Raw genomic sequence first — 10,659 nt, forward strand, 5'->3', positions numbered from 1 at the left:
TGTTTTTCCCCAAGATTTCCAAGATATTAGCCAGGAGAAGTATTGTTATGATCATCAGTGGTCAAGCTGTAATTGACATAGACCAGACTGTGGATTTAAGAGGAGAGAGATAGAAAAAGTGTGTGTGTGTGTGTGTGTGTGTGTGTGTGTGTGCTGAGCAGTGATACAGAATTTTTTTATTATAAGTTTTCTGACTTTTACTGAAAACCCAAATACTCACTTGAGTAGAAATATATCTTTATATGTTTTCACTAGACAACTAACAAACTTAAAAGGCACACCTTGAAAACTGTAATATACTTGAGCACTTACTCTGTGCCGGATACTGATCTAAAAAACTTGTGTATAATATCTCACTCAGTTCTAACAACAACTCTTTGAGATAGGCCCTATTATAATCTTTGTATAATTGCAGAAGCGGAGAATTTAAGGGCCATGTCAAAGTTGCCAAGTTCACACAGCTAATAATGTGTAGAACTGGGAGTCAGACCCAACAGTAGGACACTGGGGCTCTTGTACTTGACTCCAGGCCACCCGGGCCACTGTTAGCAGACAGTTGGTCTTATTTACCCTAAGTGCCTGGGCTTCCCTGGAGACTCAGAGTGTACAGAAGCCACTTGCAATGCAGGAGACTTGGGTTCGATCCCTGGGTCAGGAAGATCCCCTAGAGAAGGAAATGGCTACCCATTCCAGAATTCTTGCATGGAGAATCCCATGAACAGAGGCGCCTGGTGGGCTACAGTCCAAGGGGTCTCAAAGAGTTGGACATGACTGAGTAACTAAGCATACTAAATTCCAAATTGGTATTGAGTGTGGGGGATAGCAGATAGGCCATGGCAGACTTGAGCCTCTGAAGCAATTCACACAGTTGTTCAGTTGCCAAGTCGTGTCTGACACTTAGACCCAGGTTCAAAGCAGAGACACTCAGTTTCTACCACTCCTTTACTCCAAGGTCACCTGCTGCCCCGCCCTTCCTAGGAATATGTCTCCTGCTGGGCGTTTGGTGAGAAATGGATTGTTTGAGCCCACAAGTAGATCATGGTCATTTGGGGAGGCATTTGAGTAAGTGAGGAGCCGAATACATTCCAGAAGGTATAATTTCTTGCAGACTTAAAAAAAACAAAAGTTATTTACAAAACAGATACAATCTGTACAATAGGAAGGTGAAGGTAGAGTACAATGAGAAGGCAGAGACTGAGCTATCCATATTAATAAAGAACTAGAATAAACATGAATTCACCATGGCTAGAGTCTGGTTTCAAAGCTGATAGGTTATCAAGTCCTCTGTGGTTGTTTTCACTGAACTCTGGGAAAAGGTCTCAGAACTGACTCCCATACATAAGTTAAACCAATACTTCTTTTTAAATGGGAGGTGTGGTTACAAGGTCTCGGGAAAACAGTCTCATGTTGAAATATGAAAACACTGCCTGTTTATAGATGACAGACAAAAAGGCAATTGTTTAAAGGCATGTGGTCTATCACTGTCATCTTCCCCTAAATGAAAATAAACACCCATGGCAGAATGTATATAAGGTAGAGTGAGAAATCAGTCCAAAGAAGAGTTATTAATCAAGAATCATAGGATTTAAGACTTGGGAAGGACCTTAATTAACAAGTTCCACTTCTGCACTTTCCGTAAGTTAAAACCAAGGTCTGCAGAATGTGGACTTCTTGGGCAGGTATTATCTTCAAGCTCTGGGCATGAGGGCTCATTCCCTGAAGGTATGGAGCATGAAGACAAGAGAATAGTCTGTGGAAGCTGGAAGCTCCGATCTTTGAGAGGTAGGCCAGCTGCTTAGGGTCAACAGAGAAGTGGCAGGAAAGCCAAGCAGGGTGATGTAATGGGACCTGGGAAGGCAGGAGTTTTAGGAAAGAGTAAGTAGTAGTGTTAAATGGTAACAAGAGTTCTAAGAAGATCAGAACTGGGAAAGATTCATTAGATTGGTTGGTTATTGATCAATGGTGTGTGTGTGGTCAGTCATGTCCAACTCTTTGCAATCCCATGGACTGTAGGCCAACAGGCTCCTCTGTCCACGGGAGTTTTCAGACAAGAATACTAGAGTGGGTTGCCATATCCTCCTCCAAGGAATCTTCCCGACCCAAGGATCAAACCCTCATCTCTTGCGTCTCCTGCATTGGCAGGTAGATTCTTTACCACTGGGTCACCTGGGAAGCCCTGACCTTTATAAAATCAGTTTCAGCAGTATGATCACAGTGAAAGTTGTTTAAGCAATGAACAGGAAGTCAAAAAAAAGTTAAGACACTGAGGCCAGAGTCCATGTTCAATAACCTTGGAGAAAAGAAAAAGATGGAGTAGTGGACAAAGAAATGCTCAGGGGAAAAGGTCAGTAGAGAATGAGAGGAATCCTTGAAACAAGGATTGAAACTATTTTGGGGGAGACAAAGCCAACTGAGGTCTATGCTCTGATGGGTCAGCCTTGACAGAAGGAGATACCCAGTGTGTTCAGAGATAATACAGATGAAAAAGTGGTGGTTACAGGGTACACAGGCTTCCCAGGTGATGTTAGTGGTAAAGAACCTGCCTGCCAATGCAGGAGACGTAAGAGATGCAGGTTCAATCCCTGGGTCAGAAAGATCCCCTGGAGGAGCGCATGGCAACCCACTCCAGTATCCTTACCTGGAGAATTCCATGGACAGAGGAGCCTGGTGGGCTACAGTCCATAGTATCGCACAGAGTCAGACAGGACTGAAGCAACTCAGCATGCAGCACGCATACGGTACAGAAAGTAAGTGGTTCTCTCAACTGTATTTTTATTTTCATGATTCACTTTCCAAAGCATGTAGACTTACTTTTGGCGATGACATGAGGTTTAAAAATTCCCCTTTCCTTATTGCCTATGTTAAATTGTGAATGAATAGATGTTAAACAATGAGCTCTGAGCCTTGATCCCTCACTGGTGAAAATTCAGGCCAGCTCCTGTGGGCAGAATGAATTTTCCCACACACTGCCTCACCCTCATCCTCCACTCACTGAAACAGTTTCCTCATTCTCCAGATCCTTCCACCAGCCACAAAAGTTAGGTTCTCACACCATCGGGAAGGCTTCCCAAGCAGCGCTAGTGGGAAAGAACACGCCTGACAATGCAGGCAGCATAAGAGACACGGGTTCAATCCCTGGGTCAGGAAGTTCCCCTGGAGGAGGGCATGGCAACCCACTCCAGTATTCTTTCTTGGAGAATCCCAGTGACAGAGGAGCCTGGCAGGCTACAGTCCATAGGGTCACAAAGAGTCAGACACGACTGAGGCAACTTAGCATGCATGCAAGCAAGCATGCATGCTTGCGATCAGGAAACTAAGATGAATAGGGAGGAGTTTAACAATCTTAGAGCTTGTGAAGGCTGGCAGTTTCTTGGCCTTGCCAACTGTCTGTTACTTTCTTTACCTGGTTTCTGCCAAAGGCCAAAGCAAATAGCAAGTGGGAGAAAAGGGTGATGGCAGAGAAGAGCCCTCTCAAGAAAATTATAAGAAAAAGAGAGAGAAAGACTTAGAGTCGGCAGTATTTACTGCTGAAATGAAACCAGAGAGCCAATTTGGAAAGAGAGGTTGGTTACAGAATTAATGACTGCTCATATGTGTTTGGGATATGAATTTGAGCAAACTTCAGGAGACAGTGGAGGACAGAGATGCCTAGTGGGCTACAGTCTATGGTGTCACAAAGAGTCAGACATGACTTAATGACAGAACAACAACAACAACGTGTTTAAGATTACTTGGATGACCTGTTGTATCGGATGATCTGAACAGGCTTCTCTCTACAAACACACACGCACTATGTCTGTTAGAGTCCTCTCTTGAGAACCAAAAGCTCAGTGGACAAAATCAATTATGAGTCTTTCTTCCAGTAAGAGACCAAAGCAACATTCTCTGAAAAACCACGTTACCCTGGCATTTTAGCAACACTTGCTTAGCACTCTTTAATTATAAAATCTGAGATCTGTTTTTCAAATTGGACTAGATACATTTTTCACTTCCACCATTTTGCCCTTCACCTGAAAGGTCTGCAAACCTTTCCTCAGGTGTGGAACACTAAAGGCTCTCAATTACTGAGGAGCACCACAATCTGGTCATTTAAATTGACCCTAGAGGTGCTGGCAATATGTTTCCCTTGAGGTCAGGCACATCCCAGCCTTCACAGTCCTCCCTGATTTTAGACGTGTCGAGTGACAATGAAATGGAGCAGAACTCTACGGTCCTTCACCCTTGTCCTCTGTCTGCCTTTTGACTGTGGAAAAACTAGCCAAATACGTTTAATCAGAGAAGTGAGAATATGCAGAAACAAAGGAAAATAGTCAAAGGAGACCAAATAACAATAATGTCGTCATTAAGCAAAGTCAAGGACCCTTAGTTCCCTTCTCAAGGGTTGTAGATAATATTCTGAGGCATATCCTGTGAGCTCTTCTAGATACTGAAAGCCTTACCAGGTGGAGAGTTAAGTACAGGATGACCAGACTGTAGCCGTGACATAAGCTGTCACAATTCCAAGAATTGGCCTCAAGGAAATGGAAACAAACTGACCTGGGAACTGAAAATTAACTGTACTAAAAACAATCAAGATGATGCTGGTCAGACCATCGATGACCAATTTCAAGATGACTGTCAGAGCTGACTGTGTGGTTTCTGCATGTAGCCCCCTCCCTCTGTCTATAAAAATTCATGTGCCCTGATTGGGGTGCAGAGGAGTCAGCCTTTAGACAGATGTCCTCTTTCCCTGCCTGGCTGCCAGAATCCAAAATAAGGCAAACTTTCCTTTCCACCAATCTGGCCTCTTTATTGACTTTTGAGCAGTGAGCAGTCGAACCCTGCTTTGGATAACAATAATAGAATTCTTCTCCTTGTAAAGACGCATTTATTCAGCACTCAACACATGCTTGACATTGAGCCGGTTGCTGAGCATATAGAGATTGATGAGATATTACATTGGCCCCTCAGGATCTCATATAGACAAAAAAAAAAAGAGCAAATGTATTTTTTAATTTCTACAATCTTATTTCTCTGGAATTCAGATATCCTTTCTTGGAATATCAAGACCTCTGACGTATCCATTGCCTTGTGTATTATCAACAGCGCTGCTTTACCATAAAGAAGCAAAAGAGGACATAAAACCTGATTATGCAAAATGAAAATCTGAGTTAAAGAGAAAGACGCTTCATCTAATAGAGCCACACAGGAGAATAGGAGATATGCCAACCGCCCCCTCCCACCACCCCACCACCCCCCGGCTCAGTTAGTAACAAATCGCAGTAACAAAGACACACACAGACACACACGCACTACAATCACAACAAACACCTTACCTGACTTGCCCACACCTGCTCTCCCGAATATTGCCAGTTTGACCTCTGCACTTTTAGCCATGCTGGGTGCTGGGAGACAATTCACTGTGGTTCGAACGAAAGAGCTGAGAGGATCTTTTTGTTTCCAGCCCTGGGATTCACCATATCATGGTAAATCTGCAATCCTTAAACAAAAGAGATTTGGGAATTCACTGGAGAAAGTGACTGGAGAAAGAACTTCATATTTATTAAGCATCTTCTATGTGCCAGCATCATTGACTTGATCAGCATCTTCCCTGTTGATCGCCATCACAATCCTGCAAGAGGGCTCAAGCAATTTACTGTAAACCATTCAACTAAAAAATAATAGTTCTAGGACTTGCTCTTCAATCTGTCTGGTTCTAAAACATACTTTTTTTTTTTTTTTTTAACACAAGATAGCATTTTCAAAAGCACTTCCTCAAAGAATGTTTTATGTCAGTAATTGATAACAAATCCTTGTCTGTGAATACATGTATTTACCATGTGCCTGTAAACACTCAATATACAAAAACACACGATGCAGACAGTCACATTTGGAATTCGATTTCCCTTTGGGCTGACTAATACACATTCCTACTAGCTAACCCCACTATAACATGATTGAATTTGCCTTTCAAGGTTTAAGTTTTATCTCCATTCACTAGATCACAAGGTCAAGTCATGTAACAGATACCCACGTTCCTAAAATTGATACATAACATATACATATTTTTACATTTTCCTAGGCACAATGCCCTGGAACACAAAAGATAAATGCTATTATAACAACCTCAAGTACATTAGTTTATGGCATTGTCCTAACACTTGGGTGCTCAGTCATGTCTGACTCCTTGTGACCCCATGAACTATAGCCGGCCAGGCTCCTCTGTCCATGGGATTCTCCAGGCAAGACTACTGGAGTTGGTTGCCATTTTCTTCTCCAGGGGATATTCCTGACTCAGGGATCAGAAACCCCGTCTCCTGCAAGTCTCCTGCACTGGCAGGCAGATTCTTCACCACTAGCACCACCTGGTAAAAGACATTATGTAAGCGTAAGCTTCCCAGGTGGCGCTGGTGGTAAAGAATCTGCCTGCCAATGCAGGAGACGTAAGAGATGCGGGTTCAGTCCCTGAAGACCCCCTGGAGGAGAGCACTGCAACCCACTCCAGTATTCTTGCCTGGAGAACACCCTGACAGAAGACCCTGGCAGGCTACAGTCCATAGGGTCACACGAGTTAGACAAAACTGCAGTAACTTACACGGATGCAAGCCCACTTTATATTATGGGTGCTTTAGGAATGACGCCAAGGTCCTTGGTACCATGGAAATGTAAAATTGGAGTCCTGGAGTTAATGAAAAAAAAAAATTCTCCAGCCATCACAGGAGCCCTTTCATATGACCAGGCAACCATCTAATAACCACTCAGGGTCTAATTTACCACTTCCAGGGGTGGGGGGAGGAGGAGCATAACTTTTCTTTTCTTTCAACTTTTTCTTTTCTTTCACTCAGAGCCCTTCAAGTATCTAGCAATTACTAGGAGCCTTGGTCCCATTCTAGACTTCTACTTTCTAGGAAAGTGAGACCCAGTCCTCTTCCTTGGTTCTACATGGAGACGTCTGTTCTTGTTTATGCTTTTTGACCCTCACCTTCCCTCTTGACCACATGCAGCTCCCTTCCCTGGCATTTGCCATTTTAATCACTCTAGAAACGTGGCATCCTCTGCATTCAACCCCTTGAAATGTGACCTGACAAATGACCCAGCACAAGTTTCATGGGATTCTTCCTCTTCTTCGTCAAGGCATGCTGGTTATATTCCAGCACAATCACTCATATTAAGGCTCACATTTTTCACATGAACTGCAGGCTCCCCCACTCTGAACTTCCGCAATCGATGTTTTCATCTTAAATACAAGACTTCACTTTCAAGTCTGTTATCTAAACATATGAACGGCTCCTGCCAGGGTTTTGGCATCTACAAATTTTCTAAAAGAGCTTTTCCAGAGAAAGAAAAAAAGTAAAAGTTCTTCTGAAAAAGTATTTCTACAAAGACATTAACATATAATTGTTTCCTTCCCTATGCATCTAAACCATTGACCTCTGCCTCACAAATTCTGTATTTGCTGACTTTCACAGTGTCAGAGCTTCCTCCGAAGGACAGAAAGGTCAACATTAGCATTGGCTGTTGTTTACTTCATCAAAATAATGAAAAAACTCCTTAGTGATCATTAGTAGCACAAAACGTAGAAGTTGTAACATCTGTAATTTGTCCAGTCCCACACTTTCGGCTAAAGATAAAAGAATTCCGTTGTCATTTTATGTGCATTCATTAAGAAAAGGCCTCTATGTTTAAAGTTCAGTGCTTCAACACAGAAGCATCACAGAAACATAATCTATTGAGATATATTAACTAAATGAATTCTAAATAAGAATGGCAAGCATTTCTTTGAAACATAGAACATGCAAGTGTCTGGAGCTTGTATAAACAACAATTTGTTATTTCATGCAGGACTGCTCATTCCCATGCCCATAAAAATCCAAATAATTTACTATCTGATTTATGCTTCAAGAGAGTAGCCATCAAATGTGATTTAAAAAAAAACAACAAACCACACACTTGTTAAGTCAAGTTTTTCAGTAATTCCCAAATGGCCTCAGAGGCAGAGGAATTTCACATAAGAAAGAGAAATTATGTGGGTTGAATGTTTCATATATAACGTAAAAAAGACACAGCTAGTTAGTGTCAATTTTAGGTTATGTTAAGAAAAACCCCTTAAAGGGAGACACAAACTGACATACATCTTTGAACATTTTCTCACATGAATATATGAAAAAGTTACATTTGATAAAGACAGGAAGCAAAGATGAATGTGTCAATTGTGTTAATAAGGGACCTGTTGCCAAGTCTCTGATGTTCAAAATAATTCATGATCCAAGAGCTTCCATGACATGGATGGAAGAAAACATTTGTTTTCATGTTGTTGGGCAGAAGTATTCTGTCTGGGTCTCAAAGCTGCCGTTCAGTTTTTAGGTGGACTGTTTTAATAGGACAAAAAAATTTCTCGGTTCCTATCACTACTAAAGATAAAATCACAGATAAGAGGTTCATTTGAGAGATTAAAGGTGTATTGATCTTTTTCCTAAACAGAAAGGTACCAAAAGAAAGCTTAGGAAGACTCCAAATTCTGTTATTATTAATGCATGCATTGATTCATCCCACATTCATGCTAATCGCAAATGGTCATCTTCAAAGAGCTTACAGACCAATAGGCCTATGACATTTAGTTCACTATAAGCTGAGCTTATTTATTAAAAAAAAGATTTATTCATAATAAATCCCTAAACTATTATACTTACAAGCATCTTTATAAGGTAATAGTTGTTTCAACTTCTGTGTTCATGGTCTCATCAAAATAAAGTGCAGGTGTTTAGGGAAACAAAGACTCTAATCTGACGGTGGGGCTGAGATTCTCTTTGGGCCACTCCTTCTCTAGCTCTGAAACCAAGTTTTGCCAGTCTCATTACCGAGGAATTGTCCCTCATCTTATCACAACGCAGCATGCACGGGGAGGAGGAAGATTGTAGGAGACCCCTGGCTATAGCGTTGCTCAGAAAGCAACAGGTATCCTGGAATGATAAACAAGCCCATCGTGGACTGCAGGTCATTTGCTCTCAATCTAGGCAGAGAATGGAACCTGAGTCGAAAGGGCATTTCTGGTCTTAGCTCCTTGACACTGTCAAGCCCCTGGCGCTGGCGCTCACATCACCCTCTCGGCGACCCCCAACCCCCGCCTGCGAGGACCCAGGGACCAGGAGGACCGCCCCAGAGGCCAAGCGTTCAGGGGCTCCGAAGGGTCTTCAGGAAGTCATCCCGAAAGGGCCACCTGGGCACGTGCGTTACACTCACCTGTTCACACTCTCCAGGCCCGGGAGAGCCGCGGTCCCCTGGCAAGTTCGGAAGCGGTTCCCCGGGACCGCTAACCCTCCCACGTTGCGCAGCGCAGTCTGCGGGGGGCGTTTCCCAGCCGCTGGGCTGAGATCGTGGGTGGGAGCGGCGGCAAGTGCTGGCGGAGCGGCCGGGGACTCCTCGCTGCCGCTCGCTCCGACTAGCGGCCGAGGGACTGCGGCAGGACGCGAGCTCAGCCCGGGAGGCCGCCGGGATGCTGCAGTGCGGCGCTCCGGCGCCCCCTACCGGCACCAGCGCCCCGCTCCCCACGCGAGGCCGCCTCCCGCTGCAGAGTGGAGCATCCATTCATATACCCGTCTTCGCTGCACCCGAGACACTTTTCGCTTGGCCCCACTCAGTTCCCGGCCTCTGGGGTCTCACAGAAGGACCTCTTCCCTTGGTTAAAACCTCGCGTGTGAAAGCATGCGTGATGTTTTCTATTCCCTACTTCAAACCATCCTTTAGAGGCATGTTTAATTATCCCCATGAGACCCAAGAGGAAACTAAGGATAAATAACTTTTCCTGGGGCTTTCCGGATGGCTCAGCGGTAAAGAATCCTCCTGCAATTCAGAAGGTGCAGGGTCGATCCCTGGGTGGGGAAGATCCCTCGGAGAAGGAGATGGCAACTCACTCCAATATTCTTGCCTAGGAAATCCCATGGAGGGAGGAGCCTGGCGGGCTATAGTCCATGGGGTCGCAAAGAGTCGGATACGACTGAGCGCAGAACTTGTCCCCAAGGCTAGTAAATGGTTGGAATGAAATTCAGGCCGGGTTGGAAGCTGAGATGCTAGAAGAGACATACATACTGAATTTAATGGAAATTCAGATCTGTATATTTGAGAAAGTTCCAAAAGCTTCACACTCTCCTTACAAGATCTGCATTTATAACAGTTGTATTGAAGTCACTGTCCATCGTCCTCGAAACCTAGCAAACACAATTAACATTCGTGCTATGCTAGACCACCTTTCATATCTCTTATCTTACTTGGTATTTATACCCTCCTTGAGGTAAGCACTCATATTTAAAATTATTATCCTTTCAGAGATGAGGAGGTGCAGTTCAGAGAGGTTAAATGATTTTCCAAAGACTATGACACTTCTGGTTAGAGGAGCAGGAAACACCTAGGTTATTTTTTTTCCTTTGAAACCTAGGTATCTTTAGCAAGATACCAGGTGGGCTCCAGGAAACTATCACATAGAGCAGACAGGGGCCTGGAGCTGAGTGTACACTCTGCAGTGTGTTCTTGAGGCTGTTCCCAGGGCCAGCTCACCTGAAAAGTCACTGCAGCCATGAGCTGTGGACCACACTGGCCAGAGCAGTTAGGTCTGGGGCAGAGGCAGGAATCTCCTTGCAGCTTAGGAGTTGTCCTAAGAATTCTTTGAGAAATCTCAAATACTGT

The 10,659-nt window shown here is 43.8% G+C and overlaps 1 protein-coding gene across 3 annotated transcripts in view; it reads right to left on the reverse strand.

The window, feature by feature from the left end:
• The window catches only part of RERG (RAS like estrogen regulated growth inhibitor), a 146,655-nt gene extending 137,223 nt beyond the window's left edge, over positions 1-9,432 (reverse strand). For 2 of the 3 annotated variants that reach the window (XM_043441731.1, XM_043441730.1), the window contains exons 1-2: positions 9,220-9,401; positions 5,316-5,479 (exon numbers count right to left, since the gene is read on the reverse strand). In XM_043441731.1, coding sequence (XP_043297666.1) covers positions 5,316-5,376 — 61 coding nt within the window. In that variant the 5' untranslated portion in view covers positions 5,377-5,479; positions 9,220-9,401. Of the gene's footprint in view, positions 1-5,315; positions 5,480-9,219 lie in introns of all 3 variants that reach the window. The other variant, XM_043441732.1, reaches the window with a different exon arrangement.
• Between the last annotated feature and the right edge of the window lie 1,227 nt (positions 9,433-10,659).

The sequence above is a fragment of the Cervus canadensis genome, chromosome 21 (genome assembly GCF_019320065.1).
Source record: "Cervus canadensis isolate Bull #8, Minnesota chromosome 21, ASM1932006v1, whole genome shotgun sequence".
Lineage (NCBI taxonomy): Eukaryota > Metazoa > Chordata > Mammalia > Artiodactyla > Cervidae > Cervus > Cervus canadensis.